General features: G+C 38.5%; 2 protein-coding genes across 5 annotated transcripts in view; one reads left to right on the forward strand and one right to left on the reverse strand.

Moving 5' to 3' along the window:
• stk39 (serine threonine kinase 39) overlaps positions 1 to 12409 on the forward strand; it is a 26650-nt gene extending 14241 nt beyond the window's left edge. For 3 of the 4 annotated variants that reach the window (XM_031298249.2, XM_031298277.2, XM_031298267.2), the window contains exons 13-19: positions 730 to 759; positions 1165 to 1221; positions 2031 to 2092; positions 7234 to 7286; positions 7480 to 7548; positions 7937 to 8001; positions 10952 to 12409. In XM_031298249.2, the coding sequence (XP_031154109.1) occupies positions 730 to 759; positions 1165 to 1221; positions 2031 to 2092; positions 7234 to 7286; positions 7480 to 7548; positions 7937 to 8001; positions 10952 to 11026 (411 nt within the window). In that variant the 3' untranslated portion in view covers positions 11027 to 12409. The remainder of the gene's footprint in view (positions 1 to 729; positions 760 to 1164; positions 1222 to 2030; positions 2093 to 7233; positions 7287 to 7479; positions 7549 to 7936; positions 8002 to 10951) is intronic. The other variant, XM_036004298.1, reaches the window with a different exon arrangement.
• A 691-nt stretch (positions 12410 to 13100) lies between these two features.
• Positions 13101 to 19709, reverse strand: part of b3galt1b (UDP-Gal:betaGlcNAc beta 1,3-galactosyltransferase, polypeptide 1b) — a 55783-nt gene continuing 49174 nt past the window's right edge. Inside the window, exon 2 of the mRNA XM_031298284.2 lies at positions 13101 to 15675. Within this exon, the coding sequence (XP_031154144.1) occupies positions 14454 to 15440 (987 nt within the window). The 5' untranslated portion in view covers positions 15441 to 15675 and the 3' untranslated portion in view covers positions 13101 to 14453. The remainder of the gene's footprint in view (positions 15676 to 19709) is intronic.

Genomic DNA, 19709 nt, shown 5'->3' on the forward strand with positions numbered 1-19709 from the left:
TAGGTGGGACTTTACAAAGGCCAGCCTCAGCAGTGTGTATTATTTCATATTTACTCATGATTCTTTATATTCATCTTCAAACGCATGAGTGTAATCAAGTTTTATCACACATTATTCATTATCATGATTATTGTTTAGATTCAGCTGTATTTGTCATTGTAACAAAACTACAAAGTGCACATGGAAATTCAGAATTTGGGTTATTAAGGTGTTGGTCATTATTGTTGCATGCCATGTCTAACCTGTAGATCGAACTGTTATGTAACCCTTCCGCTTTGTCTTTGACCCTGTACATCCCTTTCCTCCCTGATCAGTCAGTGTTTTTTGGATAGCAGATGGCTTATCTTTGAGAGAGCCTGTCATGAGGTCGCTGTAATGAGCTGGAAGATAGCTGCAAGGATTTGAGGCAGGAGGAAGTAGGCAGCTATAATGAAAGAGCCCTTTGATAAAGATACCCAACTTTAATGTATGATGCAACAAATAAAACTTTACCAGAAGTTTTGATTTAAGAAATAAAGTTGGTTTTTTTTTTAAAGCAAAAAAATAAGTTTGGACCGACAAACGGATGGACAGATGCAGAAACAGACATATAGTATATGAAAAAAAAACATTAAGGGTGTACATTACAAGTGTTTTGCTCGTGGAGAAACAAAAAAGGAAATCAATCATTATTATTGCTGTGTACCCATGAATACAAATGTAAATGTATGTTTGGTTTTTTCCCTCTAGTCACGAAGGGTCAAAGATGAGGCCAAAGATGTAAGTTAGCTCTTCTTCTCATACACCAGCTTTAAAACACACTTAAAACTATAAATACATTTTTTGTATTTTGGCAAAATAAACTTTATCCTCTCTGCTGCTGTAGAACTTGGCACTGGCAGAGGGACATTTTTGGAAATGCAATTAACTTGACTACTTGGGCTGAAGCTTGTGTAAAAGTAATGAACTCCATTATGAATGTTTATTTCAACACACACATTTTATGCAGTTTAATCAAAACAGCCAAGCACCTGTTTTAGAGTGTCTGACAAAGCCAAAAAATTGCTCCTCATTGTTTTAAATTGAATTTCTCATGTTGTCTTTATAAGATGAGCTCTGATTTGATATTTACCAAGGATGTAATAGCATTTTGCACAATTAAGCCTCTCATTTTGTTCCTCCTAGAATGAGGAAAATGCCAACAATGTCCCTATTGAAGGGTTGTCTATTCAGCATCCCCAGGTGAGGGATTCAACCACAGCACTAATTTGTCATGATTCAGTGACCTTGATGCCTCAGTGATTGTCTGTGTGTGTTTGTGTGCATCCATGCATGTGGATACCGCACATGTATGTGTGTGTGTGTGTGTGTGTGTGTGTGTGTGTGTGTGTGTGTGTGTGTGTTTGTCTGTGCACGTGGTAGGTAGGCGAATACGTGCGTGTGTGTGTGTACATGTGTGAATGTTGGTCTCCTGGAGGGATGCTCTCAGCAGTAATAACTCAGAGTAAATGGCTGTCTGACGGTGCCAGCTCAGTGCCTGGGTGTATCTCAACTAAAGACTCACTGCCATTGCAACCCCATTTCTAAGGCTATTGTCATTTTGAAAATGAGCCAAAGCAGTTTGAGGTGTAGTCTTGTGCTCTAGTCACAAATTAAATCTAACAGCTACTCAGCAGTCATTTCTGTCCCCTGATGTTCATTCTTTGCCAGAATAAGAGCCCATTTGTAATATGGTTCTGATAATGGTAAAAGATCCATACACACCTTTATGTCTTGTTCCTTTTCTTTTCCCATACAACTTTCCCTGCAGCTGCAATAAATGGAAGACATTTTTCAGAAAAAATAAAGCACATGGGCTGACTGGTGCGGCCACTTGATTTTTTTTCTGACTATATGTCTATCTTACAGTTACCAGAACCTCTTGCTTTGCAGTACAAGCTGTGTGCAAATTTTCTTCTGCTTTTTGACAGGAAATATTTTTGTTTGTCTGATCTGTACAGCTGTATGTTTACAAGGTAAACTGCCTCTTCATCTGATGTTTTCTCACGCAGGTTGAACCATATGGGAATACACCCTACATTCAAGGTGCTGTGAACATGGTACTACGGCTAAGGTAAGACACATATTTCTTTTCAGAACATTTTCTCAATCATCATGATACATTCGGCGATCTTAAGAAAATATGAATTTGGTTTACTCGTCTGTTTCTGTGGAGTAAAAGCAGAAATGCCCAGTCGATTTTGAAATGTCTTATTATGTTTCTGTATGAATCATCACTTCACTTGCAAACATGCAGGTCAATAATAGACCTAATGATCTTTGCCTGCTACAGAGGCAATCTGGCATTGCCAGAGATCCCTTCATCTCCCTTTGTCTCACCGGTCGTGTCGTAGGGAGAAGAGGGTTACACTCCATTGGTTCTCTGGCTGTGCTCCACAATCTGCTTTCCTCCTTTCATTGCACCTTTTGCTTCTTGCTGTACTATTCCAGACATTGCTGTTCATGAACATATTTTAATGGCAAAGTGGAGGCTTGTGATGTACTGTAGATACTTCCTGTTAGAAAACAACTACATTTACCACCCATTCACTTAACTTATAAGGGAATGCAAGGCAGGTGTACACATCGCAAATACATTGTCTGTTTATCATATACATTATATCTTCCTTCTCCGTCTTACTCAGTATACAAACACACCAATAGAGAAAGAGAGAGGACATTTTAAGGGATGTATTGTTAGGCAGTAGCTTTGCCTGTAGCTCCCTGATGAGCTGGTGCACACTCTTGGTTGAACAGACATCTGAAGGACCCTCCGCAGGCGTCCAGCATGGCACAGAAAGCCATTTTATTCTGTGCTTAATAACAAAACAGTGGTCTGGATGCAACAGGGGACGGCTTACTGTTTGGTGGCAGGCGAAGAGCCATTATTCTAAATTGGTGATTAACATGATTTGCCAGTGAAGTTGGTTTGGGCTTTTTCGGTTGCTCAGTTTCACAGTTTATTGTTGTTCGATATGTGGAGTTTATGGCTCCAACACAAGGAGCAGATTAGATGTGGTTATCAATTGGTACATTTACAACATAAACTTCCATTGCAGCTCTTAATAAAAGTAAAAATACAGTTCTTCCGGTAACTTCAGAATGATCTTGTAAAAATTTGCGGCAAATGAATTAATTTCTACAGAGAAATTCTACGGATCATTCACTGTGTCTAATATGATCCCAGCTGTTAGGCTGTCAGGTCATCTCTCTGGTTTGTCAGCTGGAATATTCAGTATTAGAGATACAGACATGTGATGGGTGCCTTCTTAGATGTAAAGCCATGAAGCTTTATGAATTTTCTTTCTTAAAATATGAGTTTTTCAAATGCTAAATATGCCCTGGTGGATTACCGAGGCCTTTGACATGCTCTCAAGTCTGACATAGGGGATGTGTTAACGATGGGATTTTTGACTAGAAAAGACACACTGACAGAACATTACATCATATTTGATGTAGCAGCAAGATTAAAAAAAAACTTTTGAAAGGGTAAATAACATCGAGCCTCTTATTGTACAAATGCTGTTCTTTATACTATCAACAAAGTTATCTCCATCTGAACAGCATATGTTATGCTGACTTAGAATCAGTCGTTTTAAGAGCATTTATCTTCATTTATTAAGAGAAACTTTACCTTTTTTATTGTTGAGAAGGATTTGGCTGGTACATTTTAAAGTGAATCAGCACAGAAGGTATTATAAGATGAGAGACTGCATCATATTTTTGGATTTTGTTCCTATGTTTTGGGGGCAGATATTTTCGGCTGTATTTAGTGCAAAGCTGCATAAGAAGAAACAGTGTATTTAAGTTGGGTGATTAAATGAAAGATGTATCTGGAATATCAGTGTTGCTTGGCTTTAATGTAAATTCAAAGCAAATAGTTTTTTTTTAACTTTTAACTCGTCTGTTTTCAGGTTAAATGTTATATTATTTATGGTATAAAAATTGTATATTACGTATGGGTATTATGGCAAAAACACAACAATTAAACCCTAATGTTGAAAATTTAAAGTTAAATAGTGAATACATGAAAGTAATTGCATTTGAGAGAGCAAAGTAAACAGATAATTTGTATTCTCTCTCTACTGTTCAGCTGATTTGCATGAGTTTATGGTAATATGATCCCCTCTGTAGCGGAGACGGGGGAACAGCAGCAGCATGATTGGATTTTTGCATCATTTTGCTTGGCACTCATTCAATCTTTTTTTTTTTTTACACAAAGGCACAGAGGTCTCTTGAGAAGAGTATTGTCAGCAGTTTGAAGGGGAAGTTCAGACTTGTATAATATGCTTGCTGTTGTTGCAATGTCATTGGAGCTTAAATAGCACCGATTGCAAATTGATTTCACTGAGCAGTTCAGTCAGGTGACATTTACATGTTTTCTAAATGTTCTTCTATATAAAATGTATGTAGAAGTTGACTAATGTCGTGGTAGCTTCTGAAATATCTTCTTGATACATCTTAGAGAAACAGTAGTGCCTGCAATGTCATCCATAAGCCTGAAGTTGGGTTTATAGCTTGCTGCCATCTTTAGTTGTTTTGAGCCAAATAAATCCTATCCACCTCTGGCATCTAGGTGACGCTAGTACAATAACAAGCCCATGCTTCCTCATGGGTTATCCCCTTCGAGGGAATGCAATTAGTTAGAATAAATTAATTGGATGCAACCTCTGACAGCCAGCTTCCTCCCCAGGGCCTGGGGGCGACTAAAGAAGGGAAACCCCTGCCTCCTGAAGCATAAGCAAAAATAATAGCAGAAGACACAAAGAAAATATCATATCACCTCTTTTTTTTTTTAAACTTCTTTCAGTCATAAGTAAATTCTCCCCACACATATACTGACTGTTTGCTTTTATGTGTAAAGAAACTGCCTTCCTATCAGTGTGACATAAAATTAAGAGTAACACTAGTAGCATCTGTGTGTTGGCCTTGGCATCATAGTGTGTTGCATTTCTTTGATATATCTACATTTTCACCGTTGTGACAGCCAACAATGCAGGTCTGTAATTTACTGACAAACATCACCTGGTGTACATGTGGTAAGATGTTTCTACCATTCTCTATTATGTTTGCCAGTAAAATGTTTTTTCAAGCCTCTACCTAATATCACAGACCTGTCTTTAGTAAACAGCATGATTACACTGTACCTTTTTTTCTTCTTCTTCTTTTTTTTTCAAAAGAATTTGTCATAAACCTGTCATTGTCCAGTGGGATTATACAGTCATCTCACATACGCAAGTCAGGTCACAATGTTAAAAAATAAAAAGGGGGCTGGTGGGTGAAATGCTAATTTTACTGCTGTTGAACTGTGGAAACATTGACTCTTCACAGTGGTATTTAAAAAGGATGCAGGTTTTAGGCATGATTTATTTGGGAAAGATTATGATCCTCTTTGCATACATGTTGCCTTGACAGCCTTAGCAATGTGTTTCCTCTGCTTCCTCTGCTGGCAATAAGGATGTTGTTTACATCCATCTGGTCCACCAGAGCTTTTACCCTGTTTTTTTTTTTTCAAATGTACCTCTCAAATTAAAAAAGGTCAAGCTGACTCACAGCTAAGCTGTAAATTCTCACTCCCACTATGTTGTTTAGACTTACTACTAACAACCTCATTGCAGATATGTCTTTGCTTATGCAAGTGTTGAATTATGGCTCTAATCTTAATTGAAATGAGTGTTGTGGGCTGGCTGTGTGATTTATTTAACTAGACTACAAACTAAATGAATCTTCTCCTACCACACTTCTTTTGGGCAGCACTGACACGTCCTACTTTTATCAGCAACAGCTACTCCCCTGTCACACACTAATTTAAAAGACAGATTTTTAATGCAAATGAATGCAAGTTGAAGCTTCAAAGAGGCTGGAGGGCACATTTCATTAATGCAATCAAACAAGCTGGATTGATACATGCCTCTTTTCTTTTTTTCATTTTACTGCAGTCTAGGGTTGAGGATACGCTACCACCTTAAAGTTGCAGCTACATAACAGCATTATTTAAACACTAAAATCGCCTTTAGTCACATCTAATCTTCACAGAATCACAGAGCACATAATCTAAACAGGTAAATGCACACAGATAAGCAGATGCCAACATTTTCTGCAGTTCTTCATTGTGGCGAAGGCTCTGTCACGTTTGGATGGCACATGGTAAACATGGTACCAAAATGGTAAACCTCAGGTCACAAAGCACCCAGACAATTAATTTGCAGTCACACATTTGCAGTTGCTTTGAGAAAAGTAACATTTTTGATATCAAACAATAATAGTGTGAGGTATGCAGGAAAAGCAGTTAGGCAGCTGTTCCTTCATACTGCTGCTCACTATGTGTAAAACCACTGAGAAATGTCCTCTGAAAGTTTGTTCATCCAGTGCTACAGTACAGCACATTTCTCCCACAGGTGCTCTGCTTTTATGGTAAACCAAATCATCTTAATAATCAAAGTGGGGGAAAATCTAAATTCAATTTAATGTCCATTACTTTTTTGTGGCAGCACATTTTCCTAATCATTGTAGGAAAAGGTGATTTACATTTATTAAAACAAAATTGATCAAAATGAGTTATCTGAAAGGCGTTGCTGGTAGTGACGATAATTTTCAGACTCTCCTCAACTCTGCTGAGTGTTTTCTTGCCTTTTAGCTTATTGATTTGTTTTTCTTGGCCGTGACTTAACACTCTCACCGCTCCTGTCAGAGCCTTTTTTTCAACAAAAAAGCTACAATGAAATCAACTGTTCGACACACAGACGAAGTTAGTGACTAGCTGGTGAACATAGTGGAGCATTTTGTAGCTAATATTTTCATCAGGAGCTTTTTCAAGACCAAAACCAGAGTTTTAAGAAGAGTGAATATTGAACTACCATTTGTCGTGAAAACCACAAACACAACTCGATTGTTGCTGCTTGCTAGCATGTTCACCATTATCAATTGGTGATAGTATGTCAATATTGTGTTTACAGCTTGTTTCCACTGCCCCTGAATGTACAAAAAATAAATATATAAAAAAATAATATATAAATATAATTGATGCAGGTTGTGCTAGTTCACAGAAGTCATTTTCATGTTGACACACAGCCCTTGTCTCTCAATGTTTCCTAATGTTCTGCAGCTTAGTCATGTCTCTGCACTCTCAACTGTTAACAGACAGAGCTGCACACATTTAAATCTGACATTTCAGATATCACTTGTGCAATCACACCCTCCTGTCTCTTCTTTCAGGAATTCTAGAAAGGAGCTGAATGACATCCGGTTTGAATTCACTCCTGGGCGAGGTAAGAGCTCTGCCTATATGGATTTGAATGTGTTATACCCCCTGTGATTACATCTCCAGGCGCAGTTTATGTTGTGTGTAATAGGTAATGGCATTGTCTGTTCTCATAACAGTATCTAATTTGATATCTAATACAATTACCTGCTAAGTGGAATGCTGCAGGCCCAATATTTGTCATGTTATTCCCTCACCAGACACCGCTGATGGCGTTTCCCAGGAACTGTTCTCGGCCGGCCTGGTCAACGGGCACGATGTTGTTATTGGTAATGCTACACCTCTTCATATTAGTAAATTGTGTTGTCTGAATACACACTTGGCCTAGCTAAGCCCATTTACTGTAAAACATTTAGAGAGTGTCAGCATTTTCCTAGAAATGCTATTATCAGAGATGGACATTTCATTTGGCAAGTCCACAGAACCTGACATAACTAAAACTGATAGCAATTACTTGTTTTTTTCATAAACATTGCCTCTGAAATATAGTATGGGAACCGGTAAAATACGTAAAATATCTTATTTTTCTAGTGTTGATATTGATACTAAACTTATCTTCTGTTACTGTTGTAAAACATGTACTGAAATGCACTCTGCATATTGTAAAACTTTGATGTTATTTGAACATTATGTTGTTGTATGTCCTCTACATTACAGTTGCTTCTAACCTTCAGAAGATTGTAGATGACCCAACTACCTACAAAGTATTGACCTTTAAGCTGGTGAGTTTCCAGATGGTTGATGGCTGATGACACACTCCTGGGTTTGTCCTGGTTGACAATGTTGAGCCGTAAACAGCTTGTTGATGATAGGTCCAGTGAGGAATGTGAGAGCTGGAGTTATTAAAAAGGCCACAAACAACAAATAGCTTCAGCATGACCCAACATCTGTCGCTGTTTTTCAGTTTTTCAGTTGAAGGATGTTTTGTTGTGAAGGAGATTGGAGGTATTACTTGATAGGGGTGGGGGGAAAAAAACGATTCACATAAGAACTGCAATTCTTACTCTCCATGATTCTGAATCGATTCACAAGCCAGTTTTTGTACGATGTTAATTAAGTTATGTTGGTGGAATGAAAAAAGCAGAACTCAACCAAGCACAGTACAGCAACCAGACGATATACAGTGAAAAAGTGTTGCATTTTGGATTAATAACTTAATAATTGGCTTTGCATGAAGAAATGTAAGTATTTTGTGGAAAAACTCCCAGCCATCTTTAATTGGGTAAAAAATAAAACTCTCGACAGTCCATTTCATTTAAGAAGACCTGCGCCTGTACAGCGTTTTGGATAACAATGGCTTTCCCTGGTACTAACGTTGCAACAGAAATGCTGTTCTCTACTACTGGATATATAACATTAATTACAACACACAGAACACACAGACAGACAAAGACTTAAGTGTTGCGTATGTGCCATTTTAAGAAGTCGCCTTTGTGTGATTATCAAAGAAACATTGACATTTGTGACAAAAAGCAATAATGTCAATCCTTTTGGATATAACAATCATATGTAAATTCTGTTTTATTGACCTTTCTGTTATTGTGGGTAAACAACATCTGTGCTTCGGGCCACAGTGCTTGACAAAGTGACCTTTCTGCCATGTTTGCCTTATCAGCAGCTAGTGGGTGTCACAGGTGGACCAGTCTCTGGGGAGTCAGACTGAGGGCAGTACTGCCATGTAGATATATGGGCATGCTTCAATTTCCATATGTTAACTCTGCTCCGTTGCAGACATTGCAAAATTCTCACTGTGGCTTAACTTGAGTGCAGTGTCACAAAACCCAGGGAGTGAGAATAATTACCCTCACTAGAGGAACAGTTCATAACACTTTATGCAGGCAATGTGTGGTGTGGGTGACACTAGAGCAACTTAATGACTTAACTTAACAAGAGGTCACTATAGACTCTGTGACCTCACAAAAAGTGACCTTTTTTACAACAGTCCCTCCATATTGATCAGACAACTTTAGAGCTCTCAGACCACCGGAGAGAGGGGGCATCTCTCCCCAGTCAGGTGTGAATTGCAAGAGGCCGGCAAGTGTTAGGCCACCCATTCACAGTGGCTTTTCTACAGGAGGAGAGCTGAATAAAAAAGAAACTCCCTCAGGCAGATCTAAATGCACCATGCCTTAAATATTGCTTCTGTGAATCAAAATCATCTACAAGGGCACTCGGAGAGCGCAAACCTCCTCCAAGGCCATGCCATACATTTCGCAACAACAGACAGACAGACAGACAAACAAACAGACAAACCAAACTGAAAACATAACCTCCCTAGTGGAGGTAATACTATGCTGCTATAACAGCCCCCACTCCTGGGTTTATCACATCCAGCCACAGGAGCAGAGAGGATGTGCACAGATGTTGGGTGATAAGGCCTGGCTCGCAGTCGGCGTTTCAGTTCATCCCCAAGGTGTTGGATGTTATTGAGGTCAGAGCGTTGTACAGGCCAGTCAGGTTCTTCTACACCAAACCAGGAAAAACAATTTCTTTATGAACTTCAGTTTGTGCACAGGAGCATTGTCATGTTAAAACAGGAAACAGCCTTCCTCAAACTGTTGCCACAAAAACACTCTTAAAAATATAATTGTATACTCTCACGTTAAGATTTCTCTCATTGGAACTAAGGTGACTAGCCCAAACCATGACAAGCAGCCCCTGACTAAAAGTACACATATTGTTTATATGATACATACAGTTTAATTATACATGATATACATGTACAGATATGAAGAGATTAATGCACTAAGACTTAAAATGTTTTATTTTTTACATTTAATCCAACTGCATAATAGTGATGTTCTGACTGAATATACTGCAGCTTGCATGGCCAATACTGACCTTATTTAACAGATTGGGAATTGGCCAGATGTGAGTTATCCACATTAAAATCCTGTTGTTTCTCACTGTCATAAAATTGTAGAGTGCAATTAAAAAAAAACTCCTATAACAATATAATTAAACATTTGCACAGCCTAAAAATAATGTTGGTGTGAATGTCTCCACTTTAAAAAAATAAGGCTGGCAATATTCTACATTTTTGTAGAATGCTGGGCACTGTAGTTTTTAGCTAATATGTGGTATAAACCACAGTGCCCCGCTGTTTTAGTCCTGTTTTATCAGGAGTAAATTGTGCATTTGCTGGGGACTATTTTCAGCTGCGGATTAATACACATTTGGTGTACAACTTGACGTTGTATGTGGTATTGACTCAAAATAAACTACAGAGGCCGTGTTCATGGTGATGACAGAACATGTCAGCCAATGCAACGGTGTGGTTTATTTATGTTTTTAATAGTTTTTGGACAACAGTGAAGGTGTCTACGCCATAGAGGAATAAGCTTTATCAAGCTTTGGTGACACAGACACACTTCTAGATGGTGTAATCACTTCATTGTTGTCTTTGTTAGTCAGGTAAATTACAAACCCAGAGTGTTTTTAAAGTTTTATGAAAATAAGACTGAGCAGGTTGGAAAAACCTTTATTTTGTGAAATAATAAGTCAAAACCTTTATTTTGTGAGACAATAAGCTTGCAGTTGTTCCAATCCCCTGATCACTCCAGGGTGTTAGACCACAGCGGTTCTAGAGATTTTGCAGGATTAGTTTTGTTGATAGAGATGAGAGTGTCAGGATGCGAAGTTGACCGTCTCCATGTTTTCCTCCTCATGCAGGCCTCCGGCTGCGACAACACGGAGATACCAGACGAGGTGAAGCTGATCGGCTTTGCACAGCTAAGTGTTAGCTGATGCCCTCTTCATGCCTGAAGCAGGTGAGACAGTTCAGGGCAGGCAGACTGAGGAACACACCACCACTTCCTGCAACATCTTCCCCAACACTCTTCTTGAAAACTCACCCCCAGCGCCTCACTCCTTTTCACCTTCCCTGAACCCAAGCTCGGCCACCGCCCTACCTACACTTCCTTAGCGCCGACTTCCTTGCTCACTGTCCCCTGATCTTTACCCTTAACAACATTCCACTGCCTAGCGCACAGACCAGGAGCAGGACACAGCCCAGGAAACTAAAGATGTACTCAGGTGGTGACATAAGGTGATTAAGATGTAGCTTTGAATGTTCTCTGTTTGTTTTCTTTTACTCATTTTTGTTTTGCATCACGTTGCCTTTGTGTTCCGCAAAGCTTTCATTATTTATTGAAATGAGGAGGTATTTTTTTATGTTGTTTCTCTCGCTGTTTTGTTGCCACAGTGACAAATTGACTCGCATCTCACAAACACACTCATTTGTGAGGTTTCCCTGAGGTCTTTGTCAGAATGTAAGATTGAGTTAATTTATGGGGAAAAGCACATTTTCATAGTAAAATAATGAATGTCTAAAAAGAGAAAGAGTTGTATTTCTGTGTCAAGACCTGTTTGTCACTGACAAGAAGGGAACCATTTGCTTGAGAGTGCAGAAAAAAGAAGAGACCCGGATGGTACTGTGTATAATTTGCTGCTCTCAACAGTGCTCATGCTTCAAAATGTTAGAGGTGCCTTGTTCATTTTTCTGTGCCTAAGAACGTAGACAATGAGACCACACAAAGAGCAGGACCTGCAGCTTACCATTTTAGTTCAAGTCAAGTATCTAAACTTAATGAGACATGCTACAATGCACTTTTGGGCTGAGTGTGTGCACCCGACAAGCAGATGCTTAGCCCCCGGAGACAAGTTAACTTGTGCGCTTTTGTCATCAGACAAATAAAACATAACAGAACCTATAGTCATGTAATCTGCTCTGGTTGACGTGTATTCAGATGCCACGCTAATCAGCTAAACCACAATAGTTTAATTTGTTTGCTCTGTCCTGCTGCACTACAAAACCCGTTGATCCCAAAATTATAGCAGTTACTGAAATGTACTGTATGACAATGCATCTGAGGATGAAACCAAAAGGCAACTAATGAAAGAGTGATGAGCCATTTGTTTGTCCAAGCAAGTCCAGTAGCTTGAAATTATTTTTAAATATTGAGGTGGTAAATATTAACTTCTACTAAATTCTTATATGAAGTAATTTATTGTGTTTTCTATGTACAGTACGTGTACCATTTCAGCATATTGCCCCTGTTTCCTCTCTGTAATCAGCTGATGTCAAATTTCTAAAGAGGAGCAACAATAAAGAATTGATATTATTTAAAACAGGTGTGGAGTATTTACTTTTAGCTCACAGTGTCATAACATACTCAATTATAATGACAACCTACACTAAAACTTCAAATATCTGATGATTTTGAGGAAGTTGGCTTTTCAAATGTTATGATTTAGTGGATATTGGCTACAAAAGGCCAATTCACAACAAATGTTTCCTCATGGCAGCATTTGGCAAGTTTACAGCATGGACTTTTCAGCAAAAAAGTCAAAAGCAGCGCTGATATAAATTTGCTTCAAGTGAGACTATTTAATTAAAAAAAAGGAATTACACATTCTTCTCTTACAAATGAAAAGTTGAATCTATGAGTGATTAAATGCACTGTACACTGTGTGTTGCTATAGCCTTATTTGGCCGTATATGGTAACTACCTTTATCCAAGGTTAGCAAACTTTAGACAGATATTACAGTGTAACTCACAATAGGGAGTGAGTTTTCTGACTTTATGACTTGTCTCTACTGTACTTGTGCTTCTGTTAATCTTCTTTTCAGCATTTACCCTTATCCTGGAATTTAGGATTTGTAGCCAAATCTGTTGTTCAGGAAGTTATGTAAGTTAGCTTTAAATAGCTACACTAAATCATTTTGAATAATCCTTTATGTGACCACTGTAGAACAATCTGCTCTTTAATTAGAAACACAAAGACATTTTGAAAAAAAAAAAACTCAATAAACCTAAAGTAACCCTTTAACAGGGAAGTCAAGCATTTGTTTTTTAATATAAAAAACATTCAATATATAACAACAACCCCTTGCGGGATAGATGCTTTCACAGTAAATGTCACATTAGCTTTTAATACTACAAAACTCTTGAAAAAAGAAAAGAAAAATTTGGCCATGAAAGTCACATTTTCTGAGAAACACAATATTTTTCCATGATTTCAGTAGCAGTGCTTCAGCAATCACTGATATGCCAGATACATATGATAATACATCCAGTCTGTAATGGTCTTAGTTACAGTTAAACTCATACTTGCACGACAGGATGCTGTATTTCTCTTGATATGTGAGGAGGCGATGAGTTGAAATAGCTGCTGAGTATACAGCATACAAGAGCAGCAGCTGGATTAATGAGGAGCTGGTAGCTGAGACACACAATTACCAAGTATAAAAATGTCAAAGAGGAGAAAAATCAAAACATACATCTAACTTTTTCATAGAGAAGAGGCAGTGAAATTATAACAATATGTAAAAAAAACATCAGGCAAATTCATAAAAAAGTTAATACAGCTAGGTGGTTTCATTTTTGCCAATGCAAGAGAAAAATATCAAATTATCTTTCAACTTCGTCTGTTTTGAGAGTGACGATATACTGCAGCTTATTTTCAGCTTTGTATCTGACTGCGTTCATGATAAAGATGAATAAAGGGGAGAGCAGCATGAGTGCAAATGTAGTTTTACCTCAACAGACGACCAGGTTTGTTGTTGGATATGAGAACTATTTGCACTCTCACTGTTCAGGAATTTGTCTTTCTTTGCAAATAATACTTATAAATGTATGATATTATAAATGTAATATACTAATTTGATACTTTATTGTTCCTGCACATAAATTATCGTTTGGCTTGCTGTCCTGCAGGAAGATCAGGGTGCTAAGTCAGCAGCCATGCAGCTAGTAGAGATCCAGTGTCTTGCTCAAGGACACTTTAGCAGGGCAGAAGGTTGTGAGTGTGAGCTTGAACCAAGGTTGTCTGGTTGAAATGGAGTCTCTCTACCCATTAGGCCACACTACTTAATGCTAAACGCTCATTGACTTAATGCTTATAAAGAACTTTCTGCTTAAATTTGTACCTGGAATACATGAACAAAATGTCTTTCAGTAACAAACACCACATTTTAATTATGCATGAGAATACGCGCTTTACAAGCCTCATGCATTCATTAACAGTTGTGAGGTGTTATCAGCAGAAATAGACATAAATGAATGTTAATGAAAACATCCGTCGTAAAATAGATACTTGCAGCAGCCCTCAATGTTTTTACATTACTCATTGTGATGAGATTTAAAAGGAGAAAAAGGCAACAAAAAAACACCTAACACCTCAGATGCTTCTTGCTGGACATGTCGTTCCAAATGCGGTGCATCTCCTCCGGGGAGATCTGGTGCACGGTGATAACCCGCCTGTACCTGCACAGACTGTAAGCCATTTTCCAGTGATTAAAACCACTGTTCTGATACGGGTGTATACCCAGCTTACGCAAACACAGTCCCACATACACATCCTCCAGGTGCAACAGTCTTGTGTGTAATGAAGTCTGGAAGATTAACTCAGCAACGTCAGCAGAGAACACGTAGCCAGTGCCCGAGCAGAAGGGTGGGTATTTACTGTCAGGATACAAGTCCCTGGACATGTACCACTTACTGCGCATATCCCTTATGGGACCACCATTTATAACATAGCCAGTGAAATATCTCCTTCTTGGCTTGGTGGTGGGCTTCAGGAGCTTGTAGATCAGATTATCCATGTTGACAAAGATGTCGCTGTCCGTCTTCATGACATACTGCGCTTTGGGGCAGAAGGTAGCCACCCAGCGCATGCCCATCATGGTCTTGAGGGTGAGGTTGTGGTAGGAATCAATAAAGTTCTCCACCACAATGTCGTGGAATATCTGGCTCTCCTGCTCCACCATCTGGTTCAGGACGGGGTCCGTGTTCCTGCCCAGCAGAAAGATGGTGAGGATGCGGATGTCGCCGAAGGTGCTCTCATCCCCCCAGGTCTCCCGAATTGACTGCCGCGCATCAAACTCCTTGTGCGTGGTGCTAATGAGGATGACCAGGAAGGGAGCGGCACTTTCGCACTTCTTCGGCTCATTGATGACAAATTCAAAGGCATGTGGGTTAAGGGGGCGGGTGTGGATGTTGGTGAAGGTGATGTTTTTTGGGGGTTTCGCAGCCTTACGTATAGGCACAGACATGTGACCGACATAAGTGGATGTTGGGCGAGATATACTCAAGTACCACAGAGCACTCGCCCAGCAAACCACCGTCAACAGGTATAAACATGACACTTTTGAAGGCATTATGCTGCATTTAGGTGTATATTGATCAGCTGGACCTTATAAGGCTTTCTTTCCATTAGCAATGTTTCACCCAGCGAGGCAGCATGAAGCTGCTCCAGCGTGCAGTTTGACATTAATTGTCAGTAATGGATTACTTTAAAGAGAAGTGATGCTGTTTGTGTTTTAATGCAAAGCACTTTAAAATCGTATGGACATCCACTTTCTCTTGGTGACACTGCTGCTTCTCCATTTACATCTGAAAGAGAGAGAGAGAGAGAGAGAGAGAGAGAGAGAGAGAGAGAGAGAGAGAAATACATTTATATAAATATATATACACATCAGACAGGCCGTAAAAATATATATTTAAATAAAACATGAGAGAAACCACTGCAGTTTTTATTAATCCAATAAACTCAGCAGTGGCAACTCAAATAACAATAAAAACCACAACACAGATTTTGCTATCAGCAACTGCAACAAGTCAAATAAATGAAGAAATGCTGCCTGAGTATTATCTTATATTTATACAATTAACAACTCAATTAAAAAAAAGTGTTGGAGTAAATCTAGTCAGAGGAAGAAAAGAAAAGACTCAGATGAAATCAATATCTAATAAATGAGTGGTTGAAACACGCGGGAAAGATTGTGGTGCCATCAGCCGTGCAGCAAAAGTGACTCATCCTCCCGAACATTTATATTATTCATTATTGAAGTTTAGTTATTATTCAGTGGTAACACACATTGTCACGTACGAAGTTTCTGTATACTGTGTTACCTCCTTGGTTTATAAAGGGTCAAATTCTCTCTGTGATAATATGACTATGACATTCATTATGACTATTTTAATTTCATTTTAATTATGCTCTCACATTCAATGACAAACAACACAGAATACGTAAAGGCTATGACCATGTACTGGTGAAGCAGATTTTTAAAGGGCAAAAGAAGCACAGTCACGACAGATTTGACATTTTGCCTATTAGAGTGTTGCAAATGCCTCAAACTGCAATGTGTTTTCCTGAGACTTTTGTATTGAGATTCTTTACTCAAGTAAAGTTAAAGCACACAAGTATCAGCAAAATGTACTACAAGTATCAAAAGCAAACATACTCAATACAGAAAACTGGCCCCTGTTAGTACTATAGTATTATATATTATTCGATTATTATAGCTGATACATTAACGTGTAAGTAGTTTTCACTGTTGGTAGAGGTGGGGTTCATTTTGTATACTGTTGGTAAATCTTATCAGATGATTTGTATGAAAAATACAGTGATACAGTACTGTAAGTAGTAACAAGTAACAACTGTCGAATACGTGTTTATGGAGTAAAAAGTACAATATGTCCTTTGATTTTTTGATTGATGTCCATTTACCCAATAATAATTTGTTTTTAAACCTCCAATGACTTTGTTTTCGGTCACTTGGGGGCAGTGGAAACAAATTAGCTTATTTACACATCCTGAGTAACATTATCATCCATTTGGAGTCATGTTTCTGGCAACCTTATGGATTGATTGCCCATTAATCACTCTCTTTTTACTCTGTTTTTGGTCTCTACCAACTCTTGAGGAAAATATCTGGCTTTTTTTTTCACCAGCTAGCTAACAATAGATAAGGAAATTAATAACATCACTTTTCAATTAATTTACTATAATGATATGCTCATGCCTGTGTAAAATGAGTTATAGATTTAGCATCAGAACTTAAAAGATGTGATGCAATTTTCAACATTCAACACATGATCCTAGTATGAAGGTTGACATTTTACAAGACTAAATGCCCTTTTAAACGCAAACCAAAAGCAAACCCCACCCCCAAAAAAACGGTTTACAACCTCTCTTGTTCTGTGGCTCAAAGGAGCTGTGTGGGGTTGGCAGCATTCTGCATGACGGTGTGATATGGTGTCACAAAGAGAACATCATGCCATGATAATCTTCTTCCCTGGGGTGATTTGTTTCACCCGGTTTGTTCAACGCTGCACTGCTATATACTGTCTGCTGTTACTGAGCTGACAGCAATTTGGCATGTCTGTTTTGTTTTTTTGAGCAGTCGTTCTGCACTAAACTCCAATGTTTATACTTTTTGTGCAGGTGGCCGTATATGTTAGCATGTAGATCATGTATTCTGGTTTTTGAAGCTCTTAGTGACTTTTCTTTTCATTTAGGGACGGCAGAACAGAAAATAATTTAATAAAACCCTACATTTCCATCTTCAAAGCTGGAGAGTAGCAAAACCCAGGCTGAGCAGACAAATGTAGCCGTAATGGCATAATTTGAATTACATTTAAGACTGCAATTACCTGCAGTCTATACCCATTTTGTATACCAAGGTACTTTCTTAGACTGAGATACATGGCATGAACAACAAAGGATACATACAATACATGCTTTGAAAACAAAACCTTCTTTGTAGAAGGGAATGAAATACTGTTTGACTTGTATGCCTGTGGACTATGAGAAATATAACTTGTTATCTTGCACTGTTTATTTGGTGTCAGTTTGAGAAGTTTGATACATTCTCACTTCCCTTTTCCCCAGACTGTTTCAGAAAAACTCTTACGTTGAAAGTGTTAGCTCACAATATCATACTTCTCCTCCACTTCTGAAATTACTATTAGCTCTCATAGCAACAGTTTACTCAGGCACAAGACATACACAGAGATGCCGATATTTTCTAATACTAGAGGAGGGTCAGGCAGAGTGAAGACAGAATAACAGGGCAATCACTGTTTGCTCTGAGGTTAATGAAGTGCAAAAGCACATACTGTTTGTACATGTACACATGTTCTAATAACCAGGGCCAGCTGGTAGCAAGCAGTCACTGTGCCCACATTGTCACTTTGAAATCTCACTTTCCAGACTGAAGCAAAAATATTTATGAGACAGAACTGAGGCAATGTCTATTTGACAGTTAATTGGGCTGCCAGTCTGTAAAACATACCCTCCAGTGGTTTTCCAGAACAAACACTTCTAAGCCGGTCGGGGTCTCTCATGCACGCGCGCGCGCGCGCGCGCGCACACACACACACACACACACACACACACACACACACACACACACACACACACAGTGTTGGGAAGGATACTTTCAAAACGTATTCCGTTATATAATACAGAATACATGCCCAAAAATGTAATTTGTAACGTGTTACGTTACTCAATCTGAGTAACGTATGAATACTTGGATTACTTCCACATTGAATTACATTTTATACGTGTAGGAATGCGGCCATCACATACAGCTTACTAAACAGGCCTATTGGTCAGGGTACTAAAGTATAATCCGTTTTTCGTTTTAAACCAAAAACGAAAAACCGGTCGATGTTTCGTTTTTGGTTTCAAACCAAAAACGGAAAAACAAAACTGAGCTCCGTTTTCTCATTTTTCCAATGTCCATACAAATTAAAAATTAACTGGAAAACTGCTCGTTTTTCAACTGTTGTTTTTTTGTTATTCATGTTTGCATTTTAACCCAAGAGTGAGAATACGGGCTCATTTTTTTAATGTGCATAATCATTGAAAATCTGATGGAACACAGGTCTCGTTTATAATGTTATTTTGGTCTTACGTGTTAAGTCAAAAGTTGACTAAAACCAATGCGCTCTGGACAGGAAGTAACATTAACGTGTCAAAATAAAAGTATGAGCGCTGTAATAACTGCCAGAAGAACGAGGCACTTTATGAAAACATTGTTTGCCTGTAGCTTGTCAGATTAGGCTAAAGTTATATAAAGTATTTAATTATTTAATCATAATTTTAAAATCACATGAAATCTACATTCATCTATTATTAGCCTATGTCTGGCAGTTATTGACTAGTTACTCTAATCTTACACCAGCCAGTAAAAAGGCATCTAACACTCTTTCAACCAAATTAACCAAAAATAACATGCATTGTTCCCTTCCATGCTCTTCGCAAGTAAATTAATATTCACAACTTTCATAAAATTTTGGGTGTTTTATTCAATTTTATAGCAGTTATGGTCTTCCCGGGCAAATTTTGACCTGGTAGTGCAAAAGGGCACTATTGAGCTTTACAGAAGATAAACACACAGGACACACATGCATATTTACAAGTATGTGCATGCACACACACACACACACACACACACACACACACACACACACACACACACACACACACACACACACACACACACACACACACACACACACATAAACACACACACACACACACACACACACACACACACACACACACACACACACACACACACACACACACACACACACACACGCCTACCAAGAGCCTGGGTCTGTCAGAGGTT

Source organism: Sander lucioperca, chromosome 8 (genome assembly GCF_008315115.2).
Source record: "Sander lucioperca isolate FBNREF2018 chromosome 8, SLUC_FBN_1.2, whole genome shotgun sequence".
Lineage (NCBI taxonomy): Eukaryota > Metazoa > Chordata > Actinopteri > Perciformes > Percidae > Sander > Sander lucioperca.